The sequence below is a fragment of the Dermacentor variabilis genome, chromosome 2 (assembly GCF_050947875.1).
Source record: "Dermacentor variabilis isolate Ectoservices chromosome 2, ASM5094787v1, whole genome shotgun sequence".
In the NCBI taxonomy this organism is placed as follows: domain Eukaryota; kingdom Metazoa; phylum Arthropoda; class Arachnida; order Ixodida; family Ixodidae; genus Dermacentor; species Dermacentor variabilis.
The window spans coordinates 96,831,994-96,846,482 of NC_134569.1; the positions used below are offsets into that span (position 1 = coordinate 96,831,994).

The following is a 14,489-nucleotide window of genomic DNA, read 5'->3' on the forward strand; positions in this document are numbered from 1 at the left end:
GCGCTACGCCGGCTTCACTGATGGGTGCGCATTTGTTTTTTTTGCTTCTACTGCTCAACCGTGCACGGTCTTGGAAGGAATCATTTTATTATTAAAAATGTTTGCGAACGATATATGTCTCCATCGAATATGTGCCACATGCAATTTCATAAAGACGCAAGACGCCTTGTGTAAGGAAGAAATCATTATTTTGCTCTACAAATGCCCATTCCAGACTTTCTGCGCATTCATCCAACGTTGTGGCTCCAGGCAAGCAGCAGCAGTTCCCGTACGAAGCTCCACCGGACGAAGTCGGTTGAAAAAAATGAAATTTTAAGGATCTGTCATTTCGGTATTCACACCTTATGAGAATCATGCGTGTAGAGGTGAAACGTGCGAAAGTGGTGAATGGGCGGCATTATAAACAAAGGTAATTCGCTTTTGCTCTTATGGCGTAGAAAATACCAGACTCCTCCCAAGCTATACCGTACACAACATATCGCGAAAACATTTGTGTTTAAGCTCCTCGGCGATATCTTTTGCACGTTCTGCCGGCACAAGCAATACGCTGCCGTGTTATCACTCTTGGCAATCGCTCGTCGCGTTTTCGACAAAAGTGAGTACCGAAAGAAGGTACACGTTGTTGCGGAGCCATGAAAATAATCCCAACTTTGTCGCACTAAGATTCAGTACACGCCAAACTTTGTCACCCCGGCCGAGCTGCTTTTCGCTGCGTCACGACAGGTACAGCAAGTGCGCCTCAGAATCATCCCAAAATGTAATGAATTACAATTTTCTCGGGGCTCAGAGAAGGCGTCACGAACTTGTCCCAGTAAGATTCAGCACATGCGAAAAAACTGCGTCACACGGCCGAGCTGCATTTCGCTACCTGCGTCACAACGCCAGGTGCGGCGAGCGTGCATCAAGTATCCCAAAAAGTAACAAAATTACAATACTTATCGGGCTCAGACAGCGTCACGAACTTGTACCAGTAAGGTGTTCTGCACACGGGAAACTGAGTCACCAGGCCGAACTGCTTTCGCTAACTGCGTCACAACACCAGGCGCAGCGAGTGCGCCAAAAAGCTGCCGAAATTATTTGCAATAATGTGGGGCTCACAGAAAGCCTCCCAAACATATCCCAATGCGAGTCATTAACTCAAATCAACTGCGCCAGGGCGGATAAGCTGTTTTTCGCTAACTGCGTCACAAGTCTAGGTTCGGTGCCGTAAGCCTAATTGCTTGAAATGCGTCGCAGGCTGTCAAACAAAATTTCTAACCTTGCGCTAGTCTCATCGTGCAGTGCTGCCATGTTGAAGGGCAGAAGAAACGCAAGAATACGCTGGGAGCCTAACAAACTGGGCTACCAAAAAAGACAGGCAGACGGGTCGCCGAACAGGCCAAGGCTCACATGCGCAGCCGGCCTCGCTCACTTCGGCGCCGTGTCTGATGCATGCATCCGGCGCGTCATTGGCCTGTTGCTAGGTGACGCAAGAAAAGTCGCAAAATATAACTTACTTTATACGCCGATGTTGTTAGTTTTACCGGGAAAAAATTAAAAAAAAAGTCTGGTAACTTCACTTTTTTTTTTTTCGATGCTCGCGGCAACAAACGTTCGACAGTAATGCCAGCATAAGGTATTTCCTGTTGCCAGTTTCCGCCGAGTGTCCCCTCTTGTTGAATTTCTTTGTCTACCACACATGTTCTAGCACTGGTGCTTCGTAATATGACCTGGCTGAGCTGTTACTCATTTCTACTGGATACATCGCGGGTGAACATGGCAGTGGCTACTGCCGGTCGTCTGACAAGTCAGTTATGCAGTAACAAGCATATACTGCTACACAATCACTTTATTTAAGCAAACAAGTTTGGTGCACTGAACGCCCACACTGTCAATTGCGTCAATGCAGCTGTACAAGCTCAGCGTTTAGCATAAGCGAATTCACAGCTGGCTAACGGTGTTACTCTCCATTAAATATTTTATGAAAGCAATTATTGAGTCCCTTGGCCTGGCGCTTGTCACCCCTGGAATGGTTAAAGGGACACTAAAGGTTATTATGAAGTCAAGTTGAACTGATAAAGCAATGCTCTAGAACGTCTAGACCAATCCAAGGTAACTTTTCTATGCAAATGAGGCGGAGGGTACTTTTACTAGTACAAATGTTAATAATGCACACCATTCGCCATAAATACGCGTAAACCCGCAACAGAGAATTGAAATACCGTGTATCTCACAGATACGCCTGTGACATACACCTCTTATTTACTTGGCAAACAAGGAACCACATCAAATGGACTCGCGCATGAAAGATGGGCAGGAAGAACCTTGTCAAGAACAAGTTAACAAGCGAAAGCACAAAATAAAAATTTCTGGTAGCGTTATTTGAATAAGCTCTGGAAGAATTACAGAGAAAGGAATATTTTTGGAAGAATCGCGGTTCTTTTGGATCCCTCGTTCACTGCTCTACCAAGTGCCAAAACCGACTCGTGTTGTTATATGGGAAGTTGCGTAACGATGCGTCGTCACGAGTTCCGTACAACCGCATAGGGCGCAGGACGCTGCGGTTCTAGACGTACTGCGCCTACCGCGGAAGGTTAGAAAAACGCCCCCATTAGCACAGCAGGGAAGTGGCTACGTCAGGCGGCTCGATTGATAACTGTAGAAGCGTCATTCAAAACACACGGAATTATTCTCCACATCCGGCGGCGTTTTCTCTACTTCCTTTTTAAATAAAAAGATGTTGATTAATAAATATTTTTACAAACAGTTTTCTCTTTTCCTCCCCGTTTGGCTGTTGCCTTGGCTTTCTCCCTTAATTTCTCATCTCCTTGCGACTCTTGTTTCGAGTTGCCAATTTTGCACGAAAAGAGCTGTACAATTGGGGAATAAGCAGACTAGGTAACGGGTGACAGACATATTGCTTATGGGTTGAACGGTTATTGCAAAGTTTGGACTTGAACGCTGTTTCGCAGTATTTTATTTTCCACCTTATCTAACGCATATCGCGGATATATGGTTCCGAGTATCTGCCAGCGTCGCGGCGAGCCTTCACTCGAGGAAATAATGAAGGAAAAGTTAAAGGCAATTGTCGTTTTCTCCGGCCACAACTCGTTCCACGATCATACAGACCAGCTGAATATGAACCGAATCCCTTTCCTGGCTCCTGGATCAGTCTAAACAAAGAAGGTTGCACTAACTAGCAACAGCTTCACGCGTGATCGTTGAATAGATGGTGAAATAGAAATTGTGTTGGGCATTATAAATAAAACATTATAATTAAAACAATAAACTACACCCTGCCTGCTGCAATAGATGGTGACAACTGAATTCATCGCGAGTTTTTCACGCGGGCACCGAATCGATGAGAAAACTGGCCTCCACACCCCAGGAGATGCCGATAACTACCGCCATCCAGAAGGAGTGAAAAAAATTGACAACCATTCCACTCTGTGAAGATGGAATGGCAGCGAAAGCTGAGTCAAAGCTCTCAAGCGAAAAAGTTTCACATCCGCTTCGGGTCTGCCTGAAGATAGTGCAATATAGGGCCGACCCTCGGCGGCGGGGAAGCAGGCACTAAGCACCCCGCATACGTGAGCCAATCCCGAAAGTTGTGCAACGCCGGGCCGATCCGCGGCAAAGGTGAAGCCCCCCCCCCCCTCCCCCTCCCGGGTACGTGCCTGTACTGAAGTCGTGTGGAGTGTTTCAAAGCAATGCTTTCCCGTAGCGCTGTTCCGTCGATCTTGCCTGCATTCTCCGAAGCGTAAGAACAACTGCAGGACGAAGACGAGGCGGTGAGTGCGGCATTTGGTTTTCACGAAGGAAAAGTTACAAATGTGCGAATATATACAGCCGTGACATACAGTTGCCGTCGTAGTAGAACGCAACGACGCCGGCAGCGCGAGCCCTCAGCAGCAGGTCACGTTCATCAGTGCTTAAATCGCTGAAGTCGAGCCCAGCATCGCGAGCCAATATGTCTTTGTCAGGGTCGTCCACTGAAACGAGCGACAAAGTTGGTGTCATAAAATAAAGAACCAGCTTATCGTCGCGCGCTTTCCCTTCCGCTAGCCACCATAGTTCCGCTTTCGCGCTGCTGTCGGCTCTGCTTTGGCTGTTTCTGGCCGCGCGTTCGCGTTTTGCGCAGAAAAGCCGTAGCGCCGTCTGCGGGCGCCGTTTTACTCACCGACGGCACAACGGCACTATGAGAGCATGACGTCACCACTCCTCGGTCGGAGGGCGGTCGATTTGAACTGCGCTAGAGGTACGCAGACGCTTCAGAACGCATTTTCTCTGAAAATAAGTACCTTCTTCGCATGAAACAAGCCTTTCGAGGTTTCTGAGGTGTTCTTTCAACAGTCCACGTTGACTTAATGTTAACCTTTAGTGTACCTTTAAACACCTAAAGAATCTTTAGTACCAATTCCCGTTGGTGACTTGGTGTATCGTTATAATAATATTGCAGATCGCATGAGTCTTCGCGTCGCTCACTGCATTTAACATTCACCGGGAACCGTACTTCAAGGACACCCACCAAAAACGTATAAATGCACGACATTCTTACAACCAGCTTGAGCTTGGTAGCCACAAATGTAGCCTCTGTAGGATAATTTCGCTTTGGTACATGGGCAATGTACCAAGGCTGGACTGGCATTATTTCACAGCACAATGTTGCATATTTTATCCGGGTTGCAGCCTCCCCATATCAGTGGAGTTGGAATGCCAATACATCACTGCGTATTTAGACTGGGTGCCTATCAAATAATCTCACATGGTCAAATCTGGACGCCTCTAATACGGTGTTTCAAAGAGCAAGCGAAGATTTTGCAGATTAGATGCCATCGACTATGCCAAGTTTTTAGCGTAGTCAATGAGCCACCACCGGTGTTTCAGCGAAACGCTTTCAAGTCGCTTCAAGTTTTACGTGAAGAGATGAATGCACATCTGGTTAGTACACTTAATTTCCAGTGGTATAACAATTAGAGGGAAGGGGTATTTCGGCGACACCTCGACAGCGCTCCCCTTCCCGCACCCCAAATACCGCTGCTAATGTCCGTCTAATAATGAGGTTTGTTGGTGCCTTCAAGCAGATCGGCACGGTTTCTCCGCAGGAGAGTCGGCTTCGTCAGGCAACGACCCCTTTGGTCCCTCCCCTGATGCGATCATGTATGACGTAAAAGTGAACACAAGCCCCCTTCTCTATTCTCTGCTCTTTGCAAGTCATAAAAAATTGAACACTTCCATTGACACGAAATAGCCCCGGCTACGCTAGTGATACCCTTACATGCGGCTGACTCCCTGTTGAATTTGCAGATCGACGTGGACATGCATCTCACAGGTGCGGAGTTCCTTCGCCGCATACGCCGTTGCGCGGCCGGGTTTTCCCGAGAGGGCCTGAAGAGGGGCACTCGGGTATGCTGCCAGCTCGGAAACACTCTCGACGGCATCGTTGCCGCCATGGGCGTTGTATTCGCCGGTGGTACGCTGGTCATGGCCAAGACAACCTTCGTTGAGAGTGAGTGCGCTTAGTTTACAGAGCACGTGCACATCGCCATTACAAAGCGTTTTCCAGCATGTTAGCCGTGCCGTAAAGTTTGAGTGGACGTGTCCCTGTGGTAAGACAATCGTTCGGAACGGCTGTTTGTAATTCCTAAAAAACACGAACGTTTCATTCCTCACGTAAGTAACGTTTCTTACGTGAATAACTCCACTACTTTTTCATTTCTTCTTGGGTTTCAGGAGAACTGCGATACCAAATAGAAGACAGTAACTGCGAATGGATTCTCACAGACCAGAGAAATTCATCCAAAGCCTTGCAGGTGATGGAGAAAATTCCATTAAAGGTGAGAAGCGCTCGACTTATCGCGTGTCAGGCAGTCCGTATACAAGGATTGTAGAGTTTTCACGCAATACACGAGATTCACACGCATTCAGCGAAACCTTCTATGGCATACAGCTTACTCCTGGACCTGTGTGCATTTTAAGAGGAAAATACAATGACTGCAATGTTCTTATTAAAGGTTAGCGCTAAGGCCAATCGGGTCGATTAGAGAGGAGGAAGGGGTGTAGTCAGTCGTTCTAGGTCCTGCACGTTTTTGGTGAAAGCCATGAGCGAGTTCAGAATTACCCTATTGGAGTCCACCGATTCGGTCGCATTTGGTCGCTGGTCTCAACCATGCTACATAAGACAACATTCGCACCACCTTCAGGGTGTTGTCTCGGTGCTGAGAGTGGCGCTGGTACCGCCAAAGGAGATGGTCTGTGGTAGCTGGACAGTCTGGGCACCTGTGTGACTTCCGCGGCACTACTTGGTCAGCGGAGGCTGCTGAAGGGCAGGGTTCCTGTGACAGGAGGCTGTCAGGTTAGCGAGAAGTAGAGGGTCTCCCCCCGATTTGGCCAGTATTACCGCCACCACTCGAGCACGTCCAGTGGGATGACGAAGCAGAAGCAGAGCCCATGCAGAAGCACCGGCCCCAACCCGGGGCGACACGCGGGAAGTGGTTCTGGGTCTGGACGAACACTCGCTAGAAGCTCCATGTTGAAGCAACACTGATGAAAAATTTCGACCTCTCAGTAGGTAACTAACGCCGATGTTGCCATGATCCGATGTTGCCATGAGCAAGTTGCAACATATTCGACGAATGGCACTCAACATGACTGCGTGAAGTATATACAACCACCATATTAATTAGTCAGCTGATAAAAGCGATTAAGAAATAGCAGAGTTCCCGTGCTAGCATAGCTATAAGTAGTTTATCAGCTGGGTAGTCAAGAATACCTCGTTGAGACAAGAGGCGACTAAGAATTCCAGGTTTAAAGCAACTGAACCATTTTTTAGCCTTCCGTTGCGTAGTGCACGGTTATTTCAGGAGGTTTTTTTTCGTGACAAACCACCATTTCCTTCGCGATTGAACAGCAGAGCACACAAGAACGACAGACTCATTAGGAAACTGTCATTTCCTGTTCGTCGTTCTTGTGTCCATTGAGACATAAGTCAGGGTAATCTCATCCTGGTTTGAGGTGTTTACAGAAATTCTTCTTAAGCTCGCACTTCATCGGGCTAGTTTGATACGTCAGAATACCTTCCCAGAACTGCCAAGTGGACAGTTCTATTAGCTGTCACTCGGCAGTGTCCAAAAATTAACATACGAATCCTCCGAGAATTGTTTTGCCTTATTAGTTTTCAGTAGCGGACATAGTTTATAGGCTGTTCATCTCGCATTTCGCATGCGCATTCCCTTGCTATGACAGAGGCTAAACCCCGCGCATTTTACTTTGCACAATATATTAGGATTTAGGTGTTGCTGGTTGTTTCTGGATGGCGAAGGCGTTATATCTTTATCACAATTCATTTAATATTCATTGAATTCATTTAACAATGTGTACAATGACTGAAGAGGCGAGCAGTGAGAAGACTACGATTGGAGGCTAGCGCGGGCTGTTGCCTCTTGGCCAAGTGCGGCGTATTCCCTTGTAAATATACTTGTGTATAGCTTTTCGTCTGCGTCTTCCTACGTAACAATATTTTTAACCTCTTCCTTTTTAAGTTCCGTTTAGTGGAAAATCTTTACACGTATGTTTCGCTTGTAGTGGGGTACAAGTTAAGAAGACAGGAGATGCTCCGCCCAAATGACTGAAGTGCAGCAGCCGATTGCCGCCGTGTCTAAAGAAATAATCCCGCCGATGCGACTCGGCCCAGTTCGAAGAGCGGGTTGCCATGTTCTTTGTCGGTGGGGTCACCGGTCGTCTTGCTTATGACAGTCTAGAGTATGCGCGCATTGGTGGAGCCTCGTGTGCATCCGGCTTTGAGGGCCAAATGTCGCTGCCTCCTAAATTTGTACCTGACTGTAGTTCGCAGAATCTATGTGGAGTGAGATTATAGAAAGTGATATACCCTACAGTAACAGGGGCAAGAACCTCGACTGATCGAAAAGCCGACACCCAAGAACAATTTAGTAAGTGGATTTTTTCTTCAAATATGTGCTATACTTGCTTAATTGAAGCTATGCGGAACGATATTAAGAGTGACGTTATCCTATTTGCATCCGCCGTGGTTTCTCAGTGGCTATGGTGTTAGGCTGCTGAGCACGAGGTCGGGGGATCGAATCCCGACCACGGCGGCCGCATTTTGGTCGAACTTTCCGGAGTCCTCCACTACGGCGTGCCTCATAATGAGAAAGTGGTTTTGGCACGTAAAACCCCATAATTTAATTTTTTGTTACCATATTTGCTGCAGTCGCTTTTTACAGCGTGTATTTCTGCATTTTCCACAGGCGTATGCCGTAGGAGATGTCTCCGGCTTCGTGAATGTCCTCCAGTTTCAGTCTATCGGTGAGGAATCGTGGCAAGGCGAGGACGAGCCCTATGACACGGCCGAAGACGTCGTTGTGATTCTCTACACATCCGGCAGCACGGGCTTGCCGAAAGGCGTGGAAGTCTCTCACAAGAATTACGTTTACGTGTTTCTTTCATTCAGGTACAAAACAAGTTATTTCCATTAGGGAGCCTTCTCTGACTGTAAAAGTTCTGACACTTCACAAATTGCGAAGTAAATGAGAAGGGAAAGATTGCGTTACCTTTTCTTGGTCATGCTAGAATTTAAATTTAATGGGCTTTGTGGCGGGATGCAATTTACTGACTGGTTTTGGAGAATTTTCTTCTCTGGGAGGAAATGCTTTGTCTGTTTCCTTTAAGAAAAGGAACACCTACGAAATATTTACAATCGCACGAAGCCAACAGAACATTGAAGTCAGGGAACACATAAACGAAGTTGATTTTATTAGTAGGGAATATGATCTTATTTCTGGCTTCTTTGTTTGTTGTCTTCATGAAATTGTAAATAAATTATAGTCACGTTTCACTTCGTGAACCCGGGTAACGCTCAAACGTATGGGTGTAATCTGCAAATGGGAGTTATTCCCGTGCGTAACCCGCATTCCCGCATTCCCGCAGTCGGGGTCGGCCGACTCTTGCTCGGTCTGCATCCGTTTGTGTTACGGCTCTATCCATCTCGCTCAGTGCTCGGCCTCTCGGTTGCCAGACAGACCCAATACATCAATAGCGCACACAAGCCCGTAGCAACTGCCAGAAGATATAAACCCAGCGCGCCTCCCCCTACCCTCCTCCTCCGCAATGCTCAGACTCCTCCCTCTTTCCTGCGCGCGCTTCTCTTCTCCACCTCTAAGCGCCCTCCTCCGTCGCTCGCTTACCTCTCGCAGCTCAGCGGCCTCCTAATGAATCTCGCCGATTTCACAGGCGGGGCATGTACGCTTCGGCGTAAGAAAGAAATCAAGACCCACGATTCCCCTTATAAATCTTCTTCTGTATAAAATATGATGGAGAGGGAAACAAGTTAAGAATCCTAAAGTTTTGACATCAGAAAGATAACGGCGTGTGTAGGGGCCGGGATAAGAGGCTAGCCAAAGAAGCTTCACTTTTAAAAACGCGGCGAGTTATTCACTACCCACGTAGGCTGGCAGCTCTTCCAGTCGCGTCAGTCGGAGATGCTACGTGTGTAGAGGTGTGCGATGCGGAGAAAAAGCGGCGCCGAAGGCTTTGCTATCCTGAATCAAATCAATAAGATGACATTTAGTCTATGCCAGAACATTTAGTTGCACGATGCTATTTGAATTGTACACCGGGCCAGTGTAATATGTTCTCATTCTTTAAAGGGATCCTTTAATGAAAATAAGAGTATGGCATGAGTTTTCTCAGAACAGCTGTTTTATGCATGTAAATGCAAGTGCGCATTGTTTTACGAAACGGTGGCGTAGCTTTTGTACTTCAGATGACATTTTGGTTCTCGAGCGCAGCTGTACGACTCCACGTATACTATCTGACGGCGCACATTACCCGTACAAATGTAGCATTGTCAAAATCGCTGGCATTGCAAACGTTAATTTACAACTTAATTTTGGAAGGATGTAGTTATTTGGTAGGGCGTCCATAAAAGTTTAAACGTGTCGTGTATAAAACTCTGGTGGCGCAGTTGAGATCATTCTGTGTATTTAAATGACGTTGGCTGCACGGGTTCCACGAGAACGCTAATTGGAAGTTCTGCTAATTGTTTCTGTAACTGGAAATTTTTCTGTCGCAGCAAGTTCGAGTTCATTACGGACCACGACGTTTACCTCGCTTGGAATCCGCTAACTCATGTGTCTGGCTTCGCACTGAACGTCTTCGCTCCGTGTTTGGGGGCTACGACGATCCTGCGGGAGCCTACCTTACCGCTAGACAAATTTTTGGATGTCGTTCTAACATACGGGGTGCGTATATGTCTCTTCAGTTTTTGTTTTGTGCCGTATATTGAAAATAAACACGCCTAGATACAGAGGTATCTAGGTATGGAGCCATAGATGAGGCTAGGGATCGAGTAAGAGAGAGAAAGGTGCTCTTTATTGAGAACGGGAGGTTAACTGACGGTACGCCCAACCCCTAACTATGAAGTAAAACGCACAAGGAGATTTCGACACTTACGGCGCATATGACAGAGCCTACTGATGTGTTGTGACTAACGCCGAAGGCGTCACGTCGGCGTTAGTCGGCACCTAGTGAAATATGAGATATTGTTGGACATTTACTTTCTGCTGCGCTCAGACCTGTGCATATACACACAACAGCTCAGTAGGAAAGCAAGTGTGTTTACAGTATGCGTGCGCACAATGCTCATGCCAGCAGCGGAAGGCCAAGTGTTGTGCTGTCCTGGCTCGAACTGCCACCGAGCCGATTGAGTGGTGCTTCTATTTCGATTCGTCGCATTTGCAGCCAATGAGGGTATTTGCAACAGACGAACCTCCCGCGCACGATAGGCGCATGCGCCGTCGATAGCTGGGTAGCACAACGACGGTACCGACGCCAGGCGACAACGCACAGACCTCGAGCCCTAGTGCATTTCCCAGCGCAATAATATAAACGCTTAGAAAATGAAAAGTGCTTGCAACGATTGCATGGTTAAGGAGCTTGTGCTGCAGCTGCTGTTGCTCCAAACTGAAAAAAAGGAGCCTTTATACTCTGCTTTTGATTAGCTACATGTTGAATCTTCGCATAAATACGACTATATATTGCGGCCAATTCAGAATATTCCAGCGTCTCGCTGTCTGCACCATTGAAAAATATTGTGGGTCCGTCTAATTTCAAAACTTGCCTTGCAAATAAAAGCCTCTGGTGCCAGTGTACCTTCCAATGTTGCTTTTACGGCGAAGCTTTCTTGCGGAGTTCAAGGCACTCTTTCGTACGTATTGGCGGCGAGGAGTTACGGAGTCGCCATTTGTCGGAAGCGCCTCCCTTGCGAAGTATGAGGGATCACGCGGTGCGCTCCTCATAGGTCTCGCTTACGGCGCTCAATAAGAACACCACGCGGCAGCCCTCCTGGACATTTATGTAGGTACTCTGAAAAAGAGAGAAGTTTTTGGCTATCGATATAATAATCTTGGGCAAGTTGAAAGCACAGAATTGTTTACAGACGCTCTCTTTACCGAATACGTACAGTGAACGCCACTACGCGTGGCCGCCGCGATGGAGTCCCCCAAACCGGCTTCTTGCGTGAAAGGCAGGCAAACGCTGAGAGTAAACTATGTGAAATGTGTTCTTATAGTAAGCTGTCGGTATAACCAAATGGAGCGTAGCAGAGAAGCCTCAATGCAGCGATCGCACGGGTTCGCAGCGGCCGACTGCGCGTCTGCATGCATGTCCGTGCACACTTTCGCTGTGAGCGCGTTTTCGCACCGTGCCGTGAGCTTCAGGCCGCAGCATGTCAGCATTTGACAGCATACCAGCAACCATTTTTGCATGGATGCTATCAGAACTGTTCAAAAATAATTTCGTTGTATATAGAGACTTCGACGCCTACGGTGACGGTGATGTGCCATCGCAACGATTCATTTTTTTGTCTTCGAAATTCTTGGACATTTCAATATTATTTCTGAAGCTGTGTCACACTGTATGCTTATCGGTCTTCTCAGCGTGCGATTTCCCTTTGCTTCTTTTTCGTAATCCAGTGCATTAATTCATAACACAAACATGACATTATGCCATGCCTTTTTCTAATGCGCTTTTTACCGTTCCCTTTCCATTCCTGTGAACTTGCCAGAATCTAGCATCAAGGAGTTCATAGACTTAATAAAGCATCATGACATTAGCCGGGTAGCAGGCGCGGGCGAGCGTCTCAGTGCGCGTTTTCTGCTACTCGCCGAACATCGCGCAGTACCAGCGCCGTAGCAGAAATATTCCTCGCGTCTGTGCATGCTGCATACCCGAGTTGTAGCCAATGGCTGTCTGCCGGTTCTAAATTTCGCCAGCTAAGCTTCACGCAGCTCCTTGCCCTGTGGCTACATGTGAATAAGGCTGACACCGGGCTAATTGCGTACGTCCGGCACTGCGGCACCGAGCAGTAGCCTACCATACTGCACGCCTCCAAAGGCAGCCAATACCTATTCTGGTACCTTCAAATGTTGTCAAGCAGACACCCAAGGCGGTAAAGCCTCGCCACTTAATCAGAACCACGGCGCAGGTGGGACTTTAAACTTTCGTTTTCAGCTCGCTTCGGCGCTTCCGAAGCAGCCGACGCGGCCGCTGTGTCCACGTGATCCCTCATGCCACGTCACGCCGATGGTGGCGTCCGCTTTTCCAGTGGTGGAGCTGGCCCCCAATACCTGACTTCTAACGTCGAACGCGTTTCAGGGATGGTGGCACCATGTAGAGACGTTGTAGTGAAGAAATAGTCTGCCATAGTTTCAACACAGGATCTCTCGCACACAAGCTTGATATCGAAATTATTGCGCCACGGACACATGTAAGCGCCAAAAAAACACCCTTTCTCGCGGGCAAGCCAGCGCAATGAGACGTTTCGCATGTTTCGGTTCGCAGTTGCACTAGAAGAAACCGACTTATCAGAAACCCCCCGAGTGCAACAAGACATCGTGCACACCACTGAGAAATTAAGCCCATAGTACATATGATGCCCAGCAGGTAAATGTCATTATTCTGCCTATCTAAGTACTCACAGCAAATAAAATAATTTTTTTCATATACCATGCTACCCTTTAACAATAGAATTTATACCTGGATAACCACACTCAATATACGCAGAAGAAAACATCGTTCATGAGCCAATCACTCCAAGAATGCTTCGCTTTACATTGCTGCCAAGTGGAGTTGAGTCTGCCTCACTTTTGAACTACCACTATACTGCGGCAACTCTCGGACTACGATCGACAATTTGTTGGTTCTGACGTTCCTTGAAATGAGCGCTTCCACATTAGAACTTCAACTGTTCAAAACTTGCCCGCCGTCCTTTAAGACCGATAGTACTACTACTCCAGGTACTAAACCAGTTCCGTAAACCTGACCTTCCAGCTTAGTCGAGGTCAAACTGGAAAGCGCAGAGCACCGTCGGCGTTCTGCGTGGTAGCACCGAGAGCGCCCAGCGGTGTCTGTGTTTTCTGTTAATATAGGGAGCATGCGTTTGCATCTAGGTTGCCGACGTTAATCCCATCTAGTGCGCCATCGAAAGGCGACACCTTCAACCCTACTGGCGCACCAGCCTCCTGAGACGCCTTCAGCGCAACGCTCAACTACGCTATCGCTTTCAGTGCTTCGCCTTCGGGTAAAACTAAGACATTTTTGACGCAGGTTTCTCATCTTGTGACTGCGCATTTGTCACAGCAATCCACATCATTAGTATAATTAGAGAAGGGGGGCAACGTGTGCCCCGCCCCTATACTCACGCGCATACGTAGCTCCTTCTTTACTGCCACTGAGCAAGGCTGGAGTGTTCTGCCCGCCTTCGCCGCTTCAGAAACCAACCAAATTCGTTTCATGTGGCCTCTCGTGAACAGTACCGGCCACGCACGCCGTTCAAAACTTAAGCCGGCGCATAGCTTCAGGCACACATTCCAGCTTGTCATTGAAGTCAGCAGCTCTACTATGGCAATATTTGAGGTGTTGCGTAAAAACGTACTAGAGGTGAATTCGTTTACCTGGATCTATGCTGAATACGTCTGAGCATTCTAGCTGTATCTCATTTGCGGATACCAAGTGCAACGTAATTCTTCCGCGAGGAAAAGCGCATTACCCCGTCATGAAAATGCCAACAAACTTTTCAAGGCTTCTGTTTTGTCCCTCAGATCACAACGATGGTGGGCGTGCCAGTGAAGATGCAGATGTTTATCAACGAGGCAAAGAGCTCGCGGCGAAAGTTGCCACACATAGATAAGATTGTGTTTGGCGGGAGCACCGTGTCCAGCAGCATGGCGCGCGATATCTGCGACATGATGACGCCGTCTACGTTGGCCAACCTGTACGGGATGACCGAGACGTTCGGCCTGGTCAGCGCTACCAAGGTGGGCGAAATCATCGTAGACAACATGGGACTCCCTTGCGCTGGGTGTGAAGTGAAGGTAAGTGCATTGAACGACGAGCCAAACACAAAAATGCCAGTGTACCATGCATTGGGTGTACGGTAAAGAGCCCCAGGTAGTCAAACTTATTACCGGAGTTCCCCACTACGGCATGTCTCA

General features: G+C 47.8%; 1 protein-coding gene across 4 annotated transcripts in view; it reads left to right on the top strand.

Moving 5' to 3' along the window:
• Positions 1–14,489, top strand: part of LOC142572352 (uncharacterized) — a 33,639-nt gene that overhangs the window by 9,050 nt on the left and 10,100 nt on the right. For 2 of the 4 annotated variants that reach the window (XM_075681404.1, XM_075681405.1), the window contains exons 3-7: positions 5,287–5,488; positions 5,713–5,816; positions 8,247–8,449; positions 10,070–10,238; positions 14,097–14,369. In XM_075681404.1, coding sequence (XP_075537519.1) covers positions 5,287–5,488; positions 5,713–5,816; positions 8,247–8,449; positions 10,070–10,238; positions 14,097–14,369 — 951 coding nt within the window. The remainder of the gene's footprint in view (positions 1–5,286; positions 5,489–5,712; positions 5,817–8,246; positions 8,450–10,069; positions 10,239–14,096; positions 14,370–14,489) is intronic. The other 2 variants (XM_075681407.1, XM_075681406.1) reach the window with 2 other exon arrangements.